Consider the following 19,997-nt stretch of genomic DNA (forward strand, 5'->3'; position numbering starts at 1 on the left):
AGAAGGACTGTAGCCATGAGGATAGATTGGAGAGGTTGGGGCTGTTTTCCTTGGAGAAAAGGCGGCTGAGAGGAGGCTTGATAGAGGTATTCAAGATCCTGAAGGGTATGGACAGGCTAAATAGTGAGAAACAGTTCCCACTCGAGGGTGCATCAAGAACTAGAGGGCGCAGGTTCAAAAAAATTGGCAAAAGAAGTAAACGTGGAGAGGGGCAAAAAATTTTCACCCAGAGTGGTTGGTGAAGCTTGCTGAAAGTGTGATGAAGGCAGCTTCAATTTAGGTATTCAAAAGGAAATTGGATTGCTACCTGAAAAGAGAAATGTGCAAGATTACAGGGATAAGGAAGGAGAGTGCGATGAGGTAGAATGCTTTTTCAGAGAGCCAATGCAGACTTGATATGCTGCATGGCCTCCTTCTGCAGTATAAAGATGCTGTGATTTACATAGTGGCACTACATAATGCTCGACCACATCAAAGCTCAATGACAGTCAATGTTTAAAACTTCAATATGAAAATTTCATACCATAAACTTGTCTTCCCTTTTCTTCCTGTATCCATACGAATTCTTCCTGGATAAAAAAATAAAATTCCATAAAGACTAATATTCAGGGAAAACAAATCACTAACTCCTATGTTTCTATCACCTCTATACATCCAATCATAAATGTTCAATCTTTAAAGGCATGCTTTGCTTGACAGAGCAAATTAGCCAAATTACTCTTCCCTGGATCCCTCAATCCATCCCATTGTCGTTCAGGAGTTTTAAAATCACTCATTTATTCTGGAAATTTTATATGGATGATATTTGATGGGGGGTGGAGATGGGAGAGGGAAGAACAGGGATGAAAAGACAAACTAAGACAAAATGGCAGGGAATCACAGGCTGACCAGCAGTAAATTCAGATTTTCTTATACAGCAATAATCACATCTTATTTAGCTAAACATCTTTAATAAGATGTCTGACGAAAGGTGAAAGGAGTCGATCCTTGCTGTTATGTTCTTATTTCAGCTATTTCGACTCACCTTCCTCGGCCCATGCTGGGTGATGAATCAGCATTGATTTGTTCTGACCTTCCAATCCCAAAATCTCTCTTATAACCTGCATTGTTATGGATCCGTGTCCTGTTGGGTCCAGCCGGTCGCATCTGAGGACTTCGAACACCATTCAATAGACGGTCCGTAGAAAAATTAAATATCGTTGGGCTCTCTAAAAGTCCTGGTCCACGATCTGTATTCGGCAACGTGGGGCGTAGATGGGATTTGCTGTGGTTCCTATGAGAAGTGCAAATTAATTATGCATATCTAGAGGAAGGCCAATCATTTTAAGACCACAAATAGTGACGACAAAACCAGTTATAGGAAGATTTAAAACATTGAAATCCACAGGATAGAGTACATTGCTGCCAACGCAATTTTGGAAATACTACAAAGGATTATTGGTAGACAGTGCAAAATTGGAGGATCAAGAGGATTTTCTATAGAAAACTCCATGCCTGGTGAGTATGAGAGGTGCTGTAGCTAGATTAACATGTTCCTATATAATTTCTGGTCCTGGCCTGCACTAATAATAACCAAACTTATCTGAGAGTCAAAGGTCATTACTCACATTGAGGATTCAGATCAACTCTCTTGCATGAATTACTGCTTGCAGCAGGATGAAACAACCCAATGCCGTAAGAGTCAACCCATCCTCAACACACATTAATTAAGTATTTATGAGGTTATAGCCAATTGCAGGTTGATAGACAAGGCTCCACCCAAAGCTGCATAATTGCCCAGCAATTTAACTTCTTTCCTACAGAGCTAAAAATAAAAAAAACTCCCTTCACTTGGTATACTAGAGGCACTAGATGCACCAAAAGGCAGAGGAACAACCCAGTCAAAGATGGGAAACTGGAGTGGACCATCTGTTATTGGCACAAGGACAGCATTTAAAGCAATAGTCTAACGAAACGAGATTGATCTGTGGGATAGCCAGAGCCTTTCACAAAATTATTGCAATGTGGATGTACCTACATCACATGGATTGAAGTGGTTCTCAAAGGCAATTAGGAATGGGTGACAAATGGTGGCCTTGTCTGCAAACACCCACATTCCCTCAAGACTACAAATTTCACTCACCTAAGCTTCCTCATTCTGCATTTTGCTAATGTTTGGTCTAAGTGACTAACTCCATGTGAAAGCACCTGGTTTCCTTATCCTGCTGCTACTACTTACTGGAACTTAACTCAAAATCAGCAGCACATAATTCTGTAACACTGAATATTGGAAGCTTATGTACAATGCCACCTTAATGATCACTGCAATGTTAAGACTGTTAGAAGTTGGTGCTTACGCAACTTGCGCCCGACCACATTATAACCAAGCTAAAAATGCACTGAAGTCCGAGTTAGATCTTAAAAATGCAAGACAAGTGTATTTTTACATCTTATCTTAATTGCTACTTGTAGGAAAAAAGGCATTGCTCAGATGTGAACCAAGTGAACTGTTGAAATATTTTGAAAAGATGAGTGATACTATTGCTAGATTTCTTCTGCTTATGCACGCTTATGACAAAGAACAGTTCATCCACCTACAACTGCTCATGCACTCTGCTTTCATTTCCATTAATGTAACAAAAGTGCCTCTTGTCAGGTACCCGAAAGACCCTGTTCTTTCCTATTTGAACTGGCAATTCTGCCATTTTTGAAGTCAAAGCATTGATGCAATTACACAAATAAAATCTGTTAGGTTAGTTATCAGATTTGTAATATACCATGATAGAATTAAGAAATCTAAAAACCTCCAAGGTTTGAGATATTGTTTTCATTTTATGCTGCTCCTACTACCAGTGACATCTTCAACCACCAAAATGACATTAGGTCACTGTCCATATGCTCTCCAGATACAACCCAAATATGGAACAGTAAAACTGTACTTGGGAAATTTACCCCACAGATTAAGTAGCCAGAGTTTAAACATTTTACACACCCATTACTTGACCGAATATCCAAATGAAAACTCTATGATCGCTATTATTTTGACTTGCATAACTCTCACAAAAGGGAGACATAGATCTTAAGTTTCACAGAAAAAATTCCATTTAAACTAAAAACTTCAGTAATTCAGAATGGGACATAGCTGCATAATAACTACAACAACATAACTGGGGCCTTCATGCACGAATCGCAAAGGGCCAGCATGCAAGTTCAGCAGGTAATAGGGAAGACAAATGGAATGTTGGCCTTTATCTCAAAGGGGATGGAGTATAAAAATAGGGAAGTCTTGCAGAACTATACAAGGCACTAGTTAGACCACACTTAGAATACTGTGAACAGTTTTGGTCCTCTTATCTGAGGAAATATATAATGGCATCGGAGGCAGTCCAGAGAAGGTTCACTAGATTGGTCCCAGGTATGGAGGGCTTTTCTCATAAGGAAAGATTGAGTAGGTTGGGCCTGTACTCTTTGGAGTTTAGAAGAATGAGAGGTGACCTTATTGAAACATATAAGATTCTTAGAGGGCTTGACAGGGTAGATGTTGAGAGGTTATTTCTCCCTTGTGGGAGAGTCGAGGACCAGAGGGTAAAATCTCAGAGTGAGGGGTTGCCCATTTAAGACAGAGATGAGAAGGAATTTCTTCTCTAGAGGGTAGTGAATCTGTGGAATTCTTCACCACAAAGGGCTGTAGAGGTTAGGTCATTAAGTATACTCAAGGCTGAGGTAGACAGATTTTTAATCAGTAGGGGAATCAAGGGTTATGGGGAAAAGGCAGGAAAGTGGAGTTGAGGATTATCAGATCAGCATGATCTCACTGAATGGCAGAGTGGACTCGATGGGCCGAATGGCCTACTTCTGCTCCTACGTCTTATGGTCTTAAAAGAACATAGGAACCGGTATTCGGAAGGTAAAATGTTAAGTGGTTTTGAATAAAACGAGATAAATCTACAGAAATGACTTGGATTTCAAATACTGTGGCAACACAAATGGGGAGAACCATGGAAATGAAACAACTAGAAAGCTTTGCAAAATGGTTAGCCATTTTGGAAAATGAAGTTTAATACTTCATGAATTTGAAACAGTGCACTGTGTACACAGAAAACTGTACATTATAATTAAAGAATGAGTGAAATGAATTAGAACTATTACTCCCAAACACGCACTGTGTAGACATCGTTTCAAATTTTAAAATTATTAAAATGCTCAGTTATACAGCCAGAGTGGCAGCAATTCTATCTGTAGAAATAGTAAGGTTTTACAATGTACTGATTGCACAACAATTAGAGCATTGTGCTCAGTTCGGACCATACCACAAAAAAGGTACAAGTGTTGGAAAAAGTTCCCAAATGTGAAGGAGCTGAGATTTAAGGAAATATTTATTCTTAACATCCAAAGTAGTGCATAATACTGTAATGATCTTAAGCCATTCTTGCCTAAGTTGCTTTTCTCCTCAACTCTTGGCTCCTTGGGAGGCAGTCGGAAAGAAAATCCAAGCCTCCAGGAATATCTGTAATTAATAAAAAGGATGCAAACATAAAAGGATTCCCCCTCCTCCTTTTGCATATTATGAAACAGCCCCTTTTCCTTTTTGTATTTCTCTCCACACATTAGGGAGGCTGTAATTGCTTCTAATCTAGATACCCTATTTTAAAATCATCTGAGATCTTACCTGTTTCTAGGATTATATTGTCTGAGTGAGGCCAAAGGGGCTGTAGCAGATTTGAAGTTTGGAGCTGCAGTAAATCCATTTATGAATCCAGCATTTGGGAATGGAGATACCTACAAAAATTGAATTTATGCTGTTATATGCGAATAATATTTAAAAAAAAATGACAGCCCAATTGTTGAAAATCAAAAATCCAGTGTAATGTTAATTCTACATTTGTGAAATCCAAAAGGAACATTCCGGAAGTACATAAATTCCTGTGCATGTTTTTCCATTGTAATAGAGTTTCAAGAGTGGATTCCTAATCAGGTTAGGTAATTTAAGCCAAACTGAGTTCCAAGTCATGCCATTATTGAAATAAAGATGCTATTATCTTAATGTTCAAAAAGCATGGATTAATAAATTTGCAGTCAGGAAACCACTGTTGTACTTTCAATGAGGCACTTTCCAACTTCATCTAAAACCATAAAGACAAATTAATGTGGTTTTGAGAATATAGGGCATGTTGCACAAACCCACAAAATCTTGGAGGGCAAATATATTTGTAGGCATGAGCAATCCAGTGAATAGAACCTGTTTGGATTTTGAGAAAGATTTGAGCAATAAACTGAATAAAAAAGGGCTGTTGAATAAATCGAGTTACTTTGCTAACTTAAAAAATGGTTATAAACAAAAGTTATGGAAGAGACAGCAATTTCCCACAGGAATGTGCTCCGCACGCACTGTTTAGCGCATGCACTGCTTTGGCCATTACTACAACACATTGTCTTAACAACCAAGTCATGTGGCTTACAGGGTTAAGAAGAAAGATACTGCAATAAACATGTGTGATTTTAATCTACATATAGATTAAACAAATCAGAAAGGTAGCCTGGGAGATGAATTCATAGCGTTTTCAGTATATTCTAGAGCCAGAGAGGTCATACTGGACCTGGTAATGTGCGATAAAACAAAAGTAATTAATGACCTCACAGCGAAGCAGCTTTCAGGTAGCAGTAATCATAACATGGCTGAATTACACAGTTTGAAGGTGTGAGGAGAGCCTAAGACAAGTGTTTTAAACAGGCAATTACAAGGGTGTGAAGACACAGCTAAAGTGAACAGGGAAATTAGGTTAAACGATAGGACAGTAGAGAAGCATTGGCAGATGTTTAAGGAGGTATTTCATAACTCAATGAGAATGGAGGCACCATCAGTGGCTTATGTAGTATCAAATTAAAAGAAAAAAAAGCATACAAATCTGCAGTCATCAGTAAATAAGATTAGCCAGGGTTTAAAACCGGAGAAAAAAACGAGGATGGAGAAATTTGAATGAGAAAGCTAGCTAGAAATATAAAAACAGGCAGTAAGAGTTTCAACAAGTATTTAAAAAGGAAAAGAGTAACTAAAGGGAGTGCTGGTACTCTAGTGAGCAGGATTAGTGATGGGAAAAAGGAAAAGGCTGAAGCGTTGAACACATACTGTGTGTCTGTATTTACTGTAGAAGACAAAAAACATCCCAAAAGTACCTGCAAATCAAATAGTAAAAAGGACCTTAAAGCAATTGCCAGGACAAGGTCCTGAAAAAAAAAGTACCAGAACCTCTCAACAAGATAGCTTGCGCCCTACAGTCTAAACCAAGCGGCTGAGATAGTAGATGTATCGGTTGCAATCTTCCAAAATTCCCTCGATTCTCCCATCAGATTGGAAAATAGCAAATGTAACTCCTCTATTCAAGAAAGGAGGGAAACAGAAAGCAGGAAATTGCCAGCCTGTTAGCCTAACATCTGTCATAGGGAAAACGCTAGGATCTATTGAGGTTATAGCAGGAACTCAGAAAATCTTAATGTAATCAGGCAGAGCAAATGTGGTTTTGTGAAAGGGGGATGTCCGGGGGTGGGGGGGTTGTCCCATGGGGTCAGTCTGGATCTTTACAATAGTTACCCAGGAGTTAGAAGAGGTTTTAATTCTTCTAACCTTTTCTGGCAGAACTATCCGAAGTATGCAATTTAAAATCACATTTTCGGATTTATTAGAGTTCTTGAGGAAGTAACAAGCAACATGGATAATGGGGAACCTGTAGATGTGATGTACTTGGGATTTCCAAAAGGCACTTGCCACATCAAAAGGCACAAAATAGGAGCTCGTGGTATAGGGAGTAACACATTAACATGGATAGAGGATTGATTAGCAAACAGAGCAGGGTTAAATGGGTAAAATTTCTGGCTTGGCAGGCTATAACTAGGGAGTGTCACAGAGTTCAGTGCTGGGCCTCAACTATTTAACAATTTACATCAATGACTTGGATGGAGGGACCAAATGATTGGTTGCTAAATTTGATGATGACACAAAGACAGGTAGGTAATAGATTGTGAAAAGGACATGGCGTCTGCAAAGGGATACTGATAGTTTAAATTAGTGTGCAAAAATTTGGCAGATGCAGTATAACATGAACATACAAACATAGAAACTAGGAGGAGTAGGCCATTTGGCCCTTCGAGCCTCATTCGCCATTCAATATGATCATGGCTGATCCTTCCTCAATGCCATATTCCTGCGCTCTCTCTCCATACCCCTTGATGTCCCTTTTTCCAAAACATTATCAATTTAAGAGGGTTAATTAGGAGGAGTTGTCCCTTGAGCCTGCTCCGCCATTCAAAAAGATCATGGTTGACCTGATTGTAACCTGAACCCCACATTTCTGCCTACCCCTGATAACCTTTCACCCTCTTTTAACCAAGAATCTAAGTCTGCCTTAAAAAATATTCAGACTCTGCTTCCACCACCTTTTGGAGGAAGTGTGTTCCAAGGACTCACTACCCTCAGAAAAAAATTCTCCTTATCTTGGTCCTAAATGAGCGCCCCCTTATCTTTAAACAGTGATCCCTAGTTCTAGATTCTCCCACAGGAGGAAACATCCGGTCCACATACACCCTTTCAAGGCTCCTCAAGATATTAAAGGTTTCAATTAAGACAGCTTTTACTCTAAATTCAGTGGATACAAGCCTAACCTGTCCAGCCTTTCCTCATAAGACAAGCCGCCCGTTCCTGTATTAGTCTAGTAAATGTTCTCTGCACTGCTTCTAATGTATTTACATCCTTCTATAAATGAGGAGGCCAGTACTGTACACAATGCTCCAGACGTGGTCTCACCAGTGCCCTGTACAACTGAAGCATATAAACTCTACTTTTGTAATCAATTTCCCTCACAATAAATGGTAACATTCTATTAGCTATCCCAATTACTTGCTGTACCTGCATACTAGTCTTTTGTGATTCATGCACAAGGACACCTAGATCCCTCTTCATCTCAGAGCTCTGCAATCTCTATTTAGATAATAAGCTTTTTTATTCTTCCTGCCAAAATGGACAATTTCACATTTGTCCACATTATACTCTATTTGCCAGATCTTTGCCCACTCCACTTAGCCTATCCATACCACTAATATTCTCTTCACAATTTACCTTCCCACCTACCTTAGTGTCATCAGCAAATTTACCAACCATACCTTTGGTCCCTTCATCCAAGTCATTTATATAAAATTATAAAACATTGAGGCACCAGCACTGATCCCCATGGCACACCAATCGTCACATTCTGGCAACCAGAACAAGACCCATTTATGCCAACTTTGCTTCCTGTTAGCTGGCAAATCTTCTATCCATCCCCTACATACCAGGAACTTTTATTTTTTGCAATAACCTATGATGTGGCACTTTATCAAATGCCTTCTGGAAGTCTAAGTACAGTACATCCCCCTTTATCCAAAGCACATGTGACTTCTTCAAAGAACTCCAATAAGTTCATTAAACATGATTTCCCTTTCACAAAACCATGTTGAGTCTGCCTGATTGCCTTGAATTTTTCTGTCTTGTTATTACGTCTTTAATAATAGATTCTAACATTTTCCCTATGACAGATATTAGGCCAATTGGCTGAAGTTTCCTGTTTTCTCTCTCTCTCCCTCATTGAAAAAAGGAGCTACATTCGCTATTTTCCAATCTAATGGAACCTTCACCAAACCTGGGGAATTTTGGAAAATTAAAATCAATGCATCAACTATCTCACTAGCCACTTCTTTCTAGATCTCAGGGTGAAGTCTATCTGGACCTGGGGATTTGTCAGTCTGCAGCCCCAACAATTTGCTCAATACTACTTCCCTGGTGATTGTAATTTTCACCGAGTTCTTCCATCCTTTCATCCTTCCATCTCCTGATTTACAGCTAATTCCAGGATGTCACTTGTGCCCTCTAAGTGGGAGAATGTGAACTTGTCAATTTTGGCAGGAAAAATAGAAAAGCAGCATATTATAAAAAGAGATTCCAGAGCTCTGGCACAGGTCTGTGGCACATGAATCACAAAGTCAGGTACAGCCACTGGCAATAATGTAATGGTATTTTCACTGGGCTAATGATGACCGTGAAACCATTGCCCATTGTCATAAAAACCCATCTGGTTCACTAATGTCCTTTAGGGAAGGAAATCTGTCATACTTACCTGGTCTGGCTTACATGTGACTCCAGACCCACAGCAATATGGTTGACTCTTAAATGCTCTCTTGAGGCCAACTGGGGATGGGTAATAAACGCTGGCTGAGCCAGTGACGCCCACATCCCATGAACGAAAAAAAAAATTGTACGGCAAATGGAATGTTTACTACCCCTCCCCTTCCAAAACACAAGTATAAAAGTTACAAAGTTTTGTTATAGTTGCACAGGGCATTGGTGAGAACACAACTGTACAGTTCTGATCTCCTTAAAGATATAATTTCATTAGCAGTTTAGAGAAGGTTCACGACTGAATTCCTAGAATGAAGTGGTTATGAGGAAAAATGTTGGCCTGTATCCATTATAGTTTAGAAGAATGACAGGTGATCTTATTGAAACCTAAAATCATAAGGGGAATTGACAGGGTGGATTTTGAGAGGGTGTTACCCCTCTCAGGGGAGACAAGAACTAGGGGACACAGTTTAGGAGTAAGTGGTCTCCCTTTTAAGATGGAGATGAGAAATTGAGGGATTTTTTTTGACTCATTCATGGATGTGGAATTCTTTGCCCCAGACAGCAGGGGCGGCAGGTTCATTGAATTTGAGTTAGATTGACTCTTGTTAATCAAGAATCTGAGGTTATATGAGGTAGAGAGGAAAGCAGAGTTGAGGTCACCACCAGATCAGCCACGATCTTATTAAATGGTGGAACAAGTTAGAGAGGCCGAATGGCCTACTCCTGTTAATTCTTTTGGACAGATATTTGTTTTTCTTTCATGGGATGCGGCCATCGCTAAGTCAGCATTTTTATTGCCCACCCCCAATTGCCCTTGAGAAGGTGAGCCACCTTCTTGAACCACTGCAATCCATGTAGGTACACCCATTGTGCTGTTAGGGAAGGAATTCCAGGATTTTGACCCAGTAACAGGAGGAAACAGCGATATATTTCCAAGTCAGGATGGTGAGCAGCTTAGAGGGGAACTTGCAGGGGATGTTTCCATGCATCTGCTGTCCGCTTCTTTCTAGGTGGTAGAGGTTACGGGTTTGAAAGGTGCTGTCTATGGAACCTTGGTGAGTTGCTGGATTACATTTTGTGGATGGTATACATCACTGATACAGTGGAGGGAAGGGATGTTGAGGGTGGTGCATGGGGTGCCCATCAAGCAGGCTGCTTTGTCCTGGATGGTGTTGAGCTTCAAGTGTTGTTGGAGCTTGGAGAATATTCCAACACTTTCATGACCTGCGCCTTGAAGATGGTGGACAGGCTTTGGGGAGACAGGAGTGAGTTATTCTCCGCAGAATTCCCAGCCTCTGACCTACTCTTGTAGCTAGTCCAGTTCAGTTTCTAGTCAATGGTAACCCTCAGGACGTTGAAAATGGGGAATTCAACGATAGTGATGCCACAGATTCTCTTGCTGGAGATGGTCATTGCCTGGCACTTAAGGGGCAAGTAATATTTGTGCCCAATGTCAGTCCAAACCAGGTCTTGCTGCATTTGAACATGGACTGCTTCAGTATCTGAGGAATTGTGAATGCTACCGAACATTGTGTAATCATCAGTGAACACCTCCACTTCTGACCTTATGATGGAAGGAAGGTCATTGTTGAAGCAGCTGACGATGATTGGGCCTCAGACACCATCTGAACTCTTGCAGTGATATCCTGGGACTATGTTGATTGACCTCCAACAACCACAGCCATCTTTCCTTTGTGCTAGGTATGACTCCAACCAGGAGTGTTTTCTCCCAGATTTCTTTTAACTCATTTTGCTAGGGCTCCTTGATGTCATACTCAGTCAAATGCTACCTTGGTGTCAAGGACAGTCACTCTTACCTCACTAGTTCAGCTCTTCTGTCCAGGTTTGGACCAAGGCAGTAATAAGGTCAGGAGCGGAGTGTCCCTGGCAGAACCCAAACTGAGCAATAATCGGCTCACTGATGCTAAGTGCTGCTTAATAGTGCTGTTGACGGCCCCTTCCACCACTCTGATGATCAAGAGTAGACTATTAGGGCAGTAACTGACCAGGTTGGATTTATCCTGCTCTGTGGACAGATCATACCTAAGCATTTTGCACATTGCCAGGTAGATGCCAGTGTTATGGCAGTACTGGGACAGCTTGGCTAGGGGCACAGCTAGTTCTGAAGCACAAGCCAAGGCCTCTAGTCTTTGCAGTTTCCAGTGCCTTCAGACATTTCTTGTTATCATGTGGAGTGAATCGAATTGGCTGAAGACTGGCATCTGTGAAGCTGGGGACTTCAGGAGGCAGAGATGGATCATCCACTCAGCACTTCTGGCTGAAGACTGTAGCAAATACTTCAGCCTTATCTTTTACACTCATGTGCTGGGCTCTGCCATCATTGAGGATGGGGATATTTGCGGAACCTCCTCCTCCAGTGAGTGGTTTAATTGTCCACCACCATTCATGACTGATGTGGCAGGTCTGTAGAGCTTAGATCTGATCTGTTAGTTCTGGGATCGCTTAGCTCTATCACTCACGCTTTAGGCATGCAAGTAGTCCTGTGTTATAGCTTCACCAGGTTGACACCTCATTTTTAGATATCCTTGGTGCTGCTCCTGAAATGCCCTCCTGCACTCTTCATTGAGCCAGGTTTAATCTCTTGGTTTGATGGTAATAGTAGTGGGGCATATGCCAAGCCATGAGGTTACAAATTGTGGTTGTATGCAATTCTGCTGATGGCTCAGGGCACCTTATGAATGCCCAGTTTTGAGTTGCTGGATATGTTCTAAATCTAAAATAAAAACAAAAAACTGCGGATGCTATCCCATTGAGCATAGTGCTAGTGCCACACAACATGGAGGGTATCTTCAATGTGAAGTTAAGTACTGTAAGCTAGTTAAGTACTGACATGGGGCATTCAAAAAGATTTGTAAAAGCCATGGAATGAGATGGCTTTTGTCAGATAGAAGACAAAGCCAGGTGTAAACAACGGGTAGAGGCCCATTAACAAACTATAATTTTGGGTATTCAACCCTCATAGCAAAACATGCTCTAGGACATGGATTTATCTTTGTTACATTTTGTTCCAAGTTAGTAGGAGCCAAACACATGTTTACATAGCAAAAACATTGAGACATTATCCAAGTCTTGAAAATGAGATGCACATTTCCACATAAAATTGAAGTGGTAAGGTAAAAAAAATTTAAAACGTAATAAATCTTCTAAAAAATACAATGCTTCTCTTGGGCTTAGGGGAAATGCCGTTGTGGTTCATTATAGTAGGTTTTAGCACTAGGTGTCTATTTTAGAATTTCAATTATATTGTGGATCAAATAAAATGAACGATATTTTCTTGGATACAACTGTCAGTAAAACTAGGTTTTAAGCCAGTATTAAACAGCTGCTGGAAATGTTCTAGAATGTGCATTTCATGTGAATTAAGAATGACCTAGTAGACCACTGAACAACTTGGTTTAATAGATGCCCTTTGGGAACTGGTCAGTGTACCTATAGACAGCAATTGGAAACCCTGATCCAACAGCTGACTTCAATAATTAGGTAATTGGATGTGATATTCTACTTCAATTTGAATAGATCCCTTGTGGATGCAGCAGGATCTTCCAATTAGTTCTGGTGAGGTTGAAGAAACATAGTTTGAAGGACTAATATAAGGGGCTACCAGTATAACTACCGCACCGTCTGCTTGTATCTTTCGATTTATCCCTGTTATTAAGAAAATGGAGGATATACTATTGAAAATTTGCAAAGAAAAGTAAATGCCATAGCTTCAAGGCTGACATGAATTGCCATTCGGAAGGGTTAACCGATCCATCTTCAAAAGGTGCCCAACTCATGGAAGTGAATTTAACTAAATTTGGATTTTGCACTCAAGAGGCATGAATGGCAAGACAATTTAATAGCAGGCCACTATTATGACTGCCTTTCCTGGAGTGAAGCAATAGTGACTCATACTAGTGCACAACTAGGTTGGACTGCACCTTAGTAAATGGAGTGGGAATCAAATTCACTCAGTGGTCATTGAAACTCAAGATCATGTGCACTAATGCAAAGGCAAGAGAGAGTGGAAAATGATTATTATGGGAACGCAGGATACAAGAGAAGCAAAATTATGCATGTCTAAGAAATGTCACAATGAGGCAGCAAGTATTAAGGCAGAACTTTTAGTTTAATTCAGACAGCTTTTTGAGAATTAGAATAAGAATATTTTGAAATCAATGAAGTACAGAACGCACACTGGAGTTGACAGATCAAAGGCAAAACAGGGAGATAAATAACTTACTTGAGCCCACTCCCTACAATAAAGCAAAACCACGCTATGGATTCTATGCACCTCAAGTCTCTCAAGATGCAACCAGAAATATAAATTTCCCTGATCCTTTAAACCAAGAGCCTCGAATTAATAGCTAAGTTTGCTATCTTTGTGTTATGCAAAGAAAGGAGAGTTGCACTGCTTTACGATATCCAAGAAAACTGTTTCTATCTGACATAGTTTTCATTAATTGTGCAACATCCATCTTAGCTTACTAGTCAATATTAATCTATCAGCAAGCAAACTGCAGTTCTACCTTCAAATAAGCAGATAATGTAGTATTAATTTTTTGTATCTGGGTATTCATCTGTGCTGTCATCTTACAACTTGGCAGCTGCCACAGGGCCACTCGGCTGCCAACAAACTAATATTTCCATGTTTCTGTTACAGTTAATTGACTCACTAGCAATGCACTGAATAGGACTTTGATATCAAAAACTAGATAAGGTTCTGAAGAATACAGGTAAGAAGCACAGCCGTATTTCTTGGGAAAGTGGGAGAGTGACCCATCAAGTTGTCTTTCAAACCACACAATAGAAACTGCATTCTGACTGGACTTCTTTACATTCAATGCCCTGCGTTAATTACATCTGCCAATTTCTGTAGAGGCGGACAAACAACTGAGCAAGTCAATCAATAATCAATCAATTCAAGCAGTCCTGAAGATAAAAATTGCAGGTGGACTATTTGAAGCATGTTTACCAAATAACAAAGTGAAATAAGCTTGGAGACAATTCTAGGTTTAAATCCGTATCCAAAGACATGTTTTTCAGGTCTTCCAAGTAGCAAGCTGCTTGGTTAGCAATGCTGCCAATGCACAGTTCTATAGAAATTTGGAAGCTAGGACTTTTTCCACCTAGACAGCAAACAACACGACTTGGATTTATTTAGCGTCTTTCACGATCTCTGAATGTCTCAAAACTCAGCACTTTTGAAATACAGTCATCGTTGTAATGTAGGAAACTGGCCAAAAATCGCTTAAGACCTTGCCCCCAGAAACCATATTCGAATGCCTTCGCATCTGGTGTGATACAAAAACTTTACCGAAGTGAAGAAATTAAAGCTGGCAGAAACTCTCAAAAGATTTGAATTGGTAAGTATGCCTACACTTTTGGCTCAAAATTGAACTAATCAAGATAAATGTGTAACATGTGCACTGTAAACTAAGGGAAACAGAAAAGTCCTGAGCTTAATCCCCCAATATATTTGTGTATTAACATGCTGCTGTTTGGTGGGGAGGTTCCCAAGCTCAAGTCAAGCGACTAATGGAGAGACTATGTGCCTCTGACCTTCCCCCGAATGAGTCACCAATGTCCTTGCCAGTGTCTGGTTCAGAGCTGAATCGCAGACATTTGGATGGAGGCCACATGCGCATTGTGAAGAAGTGCTGCATGGAATGGAAGCATTAAACAATTGAAGGCTTTTTTTTAAATTAAAATTGTTCACAGCACATGGAGACCAAGCAGCAAATTATCTACCTGTCCCTCCAGCTAGTGAACAATAGGCCATCATGTGAAACCAAAGGACAAAACAACTTTCTCCCAAAATATATCAAGTCAGAAAAATGATACCATATCCTCTATGGATAATGGATCGGTTCTGTAATAAAACTCAGATGCTCTACCTTCCTAAAGAAAGTTTCAAAACCAAGTGTTTAAGTAGCTCTAATGTTCTTCAATAGTCAGCATTAAGCAATCACAAGTTTATAAAAGCAGAAATTAGAGGCCTTATTTTGCAAGAACAATTCTATTACGGGTTTTTATAACTTTTGTCAAATAAAAAGGCACAATAAATTCAAGAGAATTCTAAAAAGGTCAATAGTTATCACACAATTTGCATACTATGAGCACAGCAAGATCAATTTTAAAAGTGATGAAATGATCAACAGTTTGAAAAATTTCAAGAACATCACACTTACCAATGTAGGATCCAGGTAGCTATGGGTTGCAGACCAGGACTGAGGAGTAAGGAGGCTATAAAGTGGAAACTGTTGTGGGCTGTATATTGGAGGCACATAAAATGATGTGTACCTCTGCTGAGTGTATAGGTTCATATCAAGAGGTCTGTAACCATTCTTTGGTAGAAAAGTGTTGATAGCCATTGGCTTTGCTTTAATCCTTGCCTGCAACAAAAAAATAGTCCATTCAACTTGAGACTTGACAGTACACTGTTGAAAGAATCAAGTAACTAAATCAGTGTTCAAGCATTATTCAATTTTTACCTTTATAGGCTTCCCCTGGAAGGTTTTTACTTCTTCTCGAAGGTATCTGTAAGCCTGGCCAAAAGAGGTGGCATGTCAGAGCATAATCAAAAATTAGCCAATCATTTTCTAACACTAAAAATCTGGTGCAGTGATTAAGGATAAACTACAGAAATGTATACGAATCTTCAGTTAAAATGTCAACTGTAGTGTTACTGTAGGATTGCTATTCCACTTAAATTAGAAAGTTTCACATTAGAAAGGACCCAACCACCACCCCTTGATATTTAAATGGCATTACCATTATTGAATCCCCCACTATCAACATCCTGGGGGTTAACATTGACCAGAAACTGAACCACACTTGCCATATAAATACTGTGGCTACAAGAGCAGATCAGAGGCTAGGAATCGTGCAACGATTAATTCACCTCCTGGCTCCCCAAAGCCTGTCCACCATCTGTCCACAAAGCACAAGTCAGGAGTGTGATGGAATACTCCCCGCTTGCCTGGATGAGTGCAGTTCCTAAAACACTGAAGAAGCTGGACACCGTCCAGGATAAAGCAGTCCCCTTGATTGGCACCACATCCACAAACATTCACTCCCTCCACCACCGATGCACAGTAGCAGCAGTGTGTACCATCTACAAGATGTGCTGCAGGAATTTACCAAGGCTCCTTAGACAGCACATTCCAAACCCACGATCACTACCACCTGGAAGGACAAGGGCAGCAGATCGTTGGGAACACCACCACCTGCAAGTTCCTCTCCAAGTCACTCACCATCTGACTCAAATATATCTCATTCTTTCATTGTCACTGGGTCAAAATCCTGGAACTCTCATCCTAACAGCACTGCGGGTGTGTCTGCACCACAAGGACTACAGCAGTTCAGGAAGGCAGCTGACCACCACTTTCCCAAGGGCAACTAGGGATGGGCAATAAATGCTGGTCCAGCCAGCGAAACCCAATGTGAATGAATAATAAAGAAAAAGTAGGTTGCTGATTAGATATATAAATTTAGCAGTGTAGCCACAAATAACTCAAGGTATTGATCACACAATGAAAACAACTTTTCCATGCATAGCAAAACACTGCTGGGAGCACAGTTATCCAGTGTTTTTTTTTAATCCTCCATGGGGTACAAGCATCACTGGCAAGGCCAGCAGTTATTGCCCATCCCTAACTGTCCTTGTTAAGGTGGTGGTGAGCTGTTGCCTTGAACTGCTGCAATACATGTGGCATGGGTACAGCCACAAGTGCTGTCAGGGATGGGGTTCCAAGTTTATCACTGTTCCTTCACTCTTACTGGGTGTTAGCCCCAAGACAGGATGGTGTGCAACTTGGAGGGGAGCTTCCCCTGTGTCTGCTGCCCTTGTCCTTCTATTTGGGCAGAGGTCATGGGTTTGCAAAGTACTGTTGAGGGAACCTTGGCTCGTCACTGCAGTGCATTTTGCAAATGATATACAATGTATCCTATGCACCAGATGAAGTCCTGTTCAGTAAAAAAGGGCTGCACACAGAACATATGCCCTACCAATATATTCAATACAGTTTTGAGTGTACAATCCAAAACTATTACCTTCAGAAGCTTCGCCACCAGCTATACGTGAAGTTCTCGTTACTTCAGGAAAACTTAAGCAGAAGTTTTAACTAAAGGGCAAACTGGCTCAGTGAAGTTAACAAGATGCGTTCACAATCACAAACAAGCTCAGCATACTCTGCTAACAGTCATTCAGCCAGGATCATCTGATTATTTCTCAGGTGTCAACTCAATTTCCATATTGTTATATTTAAAGACATAAATATTTGAAATTGAAATTAAGCTTAGTTCATTATTGGAAAACTTCTTATAAATGGTGCAAATGGAAACATTATTGTAAACAAAAATAAAGATCAACAATTATATTTACAGGTTATTTATTCTTGAAGTTAAAATGGTTCAAAGGATTGTTTATATTTTAAACTTACAAAAGGCTTTGTAATTACCGTTACAGATTTTAGGGTGAAGTGGGGACATTTAATTGTTTTGCAATTTCCTTTTGTGTAATACTACAGGTTTTAATTCCAGAAGATTAAAGACATTTCATATCAAGCACCCAATGTCAACATTGAGCACTTTTTAGTAAGGCACAGTACATATTGATGCAGAATGAAGTGCTTATTTATCTCAGTTCAAAGAGCACCCTCTACTGCATTTGCCTAGTATCACTCCATTCCAACTTTTTACAGCCACCTTTGTCTACCTTTTCTGTTCAATCGTTGTGCTGTAGACTTACTTTCAACTAGATCGAAATAGCCCAAATGTATTCTACATACAGTCATCACAAAAAACACACGTGACTTTTGTGCCTTCAAGCTCGGCTCATTTTCAACCTGGATCCCAGAAGTCAAAATGCAATTGGTCAAGACACAACCAAAGTTTAAAAGAATCTTATAAGTCAATGAATTAGTGCTGTCCTGGAAGCATGTGCAGATGTACAAGTAATTAAACCAATAAAAAGCCCTACAAAATATTGGTAAGAATAACTGGCTTTACCTGTTGTGCATCAGCCTCTGATTCAAAGGTGATAAACCAGTTGTCATTGTAGGCAAATTCACAACTCATGAACTTTGGGAAATTTTCTCCTTTGAAGAGTGCTTCTACCTCCTGGAAAAAGAATCAGCTGGTTGATTATGGTACGTACATATTTCATGTAGGGAGGTTCTACCTATAAACATTAATTTCTCCCAAAAAAAGGACACAGTTCCTGTCCAAATACTCAAGAATATGCACCTCATTTTAATCCCAACCACTTGGGGGAGAAGCACATATGTAGCCTACACTTAGCACTGCCCTTACACCGATTTCTTCATTTAGTGTGCCAGTAGTGGAGCAATAACTGGCTCAAGTCAATTTACATAATTACATGGGTACAGAATTCGACAAAATAGGAGAGCCGACAAGTCTGCACAGCAGTAGTTACAGCAACAAACAAAACCACTGTTATGTTCATTGTACGATTATCCTTTTATGTCAACTAGTTTCAAAAAGTTTAGGATCAAAAATCCAAATTCTTGGAGATCAAGTCTTCAATTATGGTCGAAGGAACCGTTCTGTGGTTTAAGATGATCATGATTTATTGAATACTGCTGCCTAGCAAAAGGGAGAAAAGACTTTTCAAAATGTAGGAAAACCATTTTAACCTAATAAGTAGCAAGCGCTAAATCTTGAGTTTTGTTCCAATTAGACCTTCAACACATTATCTACAGGGGTTGGATACTGTGGAACTATAACATCTGGAACAAGCTAAATGCTATTTATGCCAAGTAGAACTGCCTTTATCCAGCTGAACTAAAATATTCACCAGCCTGCTATTATTCCCAGTAGAGTGTATTTGTTCAGGTGCGGTTCATTTCTTCAAAAATTGTGTAATTATTACAGTACTAATATACAAGTTTAACAAAGATCCTGGATTCCTCTCATGGATCTGCTTGCAAGAGGTCATCATTGCAGGACTTGAGACCAAACAGTTAGATCTTGATTTAATAGATCAGCTTAGTCTTCTGTCTGCAGACTATGCTGTTAATGTTCCTGAAGATCTTGCTTACGTAAATTATGCTGGATCTGCTTGTTTGTCATTGCACTGGATCTTAGACTAACTTCTGGGTTCCAATTTTGATAAACAAATTGTGCATATCTTCAAAAGTTAAAATTTTTCACATTCAACTGAAAAGGAGTTACTTTAAATAAGTTTTTTTAGTTCTTACCTCAATGGGTGTTGACTCTGGTACTTCCCGTAGAATTACAATGCAGCGGTTTTGATTTGGCCTGACTTTCTCTCCCTTTTCATCCACTTGGACCAAAGGCAATGCTAAATAAATTACAGGATATTTTCAGCAATAATCCTTTTCAAAATTCTGCTTTTTATATTGAATGCAACGCAAACTTACATCTCAAAACTTCAATAATCAGGTCCACATCGGTGCTTAGCTTCTTCACATGGTCAAGATTTGCTACAGTCAGTATTGGCACATACTGGTCACTATCCATTTGGGAGACCAGGTACATATCAGTGGCCAGATTTTCTCTGGGGGGAAAAAAAAAGACAATTTAATGTGAACAACCAGATTTTCAATTAGAACTTAGAAATGGGTATAAATTTATGTTCCTCAAGTCTGTAAATTTTAAACAGTAATGTTCAAGTTTTGTACACCTAGATGTATTGGTGACCACCTGCCCAAAGGGCGGTCCTCTTCATTCCTCCACACCGTGTGGTCCTGCACCTTCAAGAGATGCTTGGAAGAGACTCCCTTTTTCAATTTCAATGGGCAACATGACAAGGGAAAAGAACACAAGGTGGCTTCCTATTTCCTTCCTCATGTGTGTTTGAAGGAAACACAAGTCCTGTTTCCCA

General features: G+C 39.9%; 1 protein-coding gene across 3 annotated transcripts in view; it reads right to left on the minus strand.

The window, feature by feature from the left end:
• larp4b (La ribonucleoprotein 4B) overlaps positions 1-19,997 on the minus strand; it is a 131,243-nt gene that overhangs the window by 42,976 nt on the left and 68,270 nt on the right. For all 3 annotated transcript variants that reach the window (XM_041184386.1, XM_041184385.1, XM_041184387.1), the window contains exons 6-13: positions 19,534-19,670; positions 19,351-19,454; positions 18,140-18,250; positions 15,622-15,675; positions 15,319-15,522; positions 4,649-4,758; positions 1,025-1,273; positions 524-569 (exon numbers count right to left, since the gene is read on the minus strand). In XM_041184386.1, the coding sequence (XP_041040320.1) occupies positions 524-569; positions 1,025-1,273; positions 4,649-4,758; positions 15,319-15,522; positions 15,622-15,675; positions 18,140-18,250; positions 19,351-19,454; positions 19,534-19,670 (1,015 nt within the window). The remainder of the gene's footprint in view (positions 1-523; positions 570-1,024; positions 1,274-4,648; positions 4,759-15,318; positions 15,523-15,621; positions 15,676-18,139; positions 18,251-19,350; positions 19,455-19,533; positions 19,671-19,997) is intronic.

This window comes from Carcharodon carcharias, chromosome 3 (genome assembly GCF_017639515.1).
Source record: "Carcharodon carcharias isolate sCarCar2 chromosome 3, sCarCar2.pri, whole genome shotgun sequence".
Lineage (NCBI taxonomy): Eukaryota > Metazoa > Chordata > Chondrichthyes > Lamniformes > Lamnidae > Carcharodon > Carcharodon carcharias.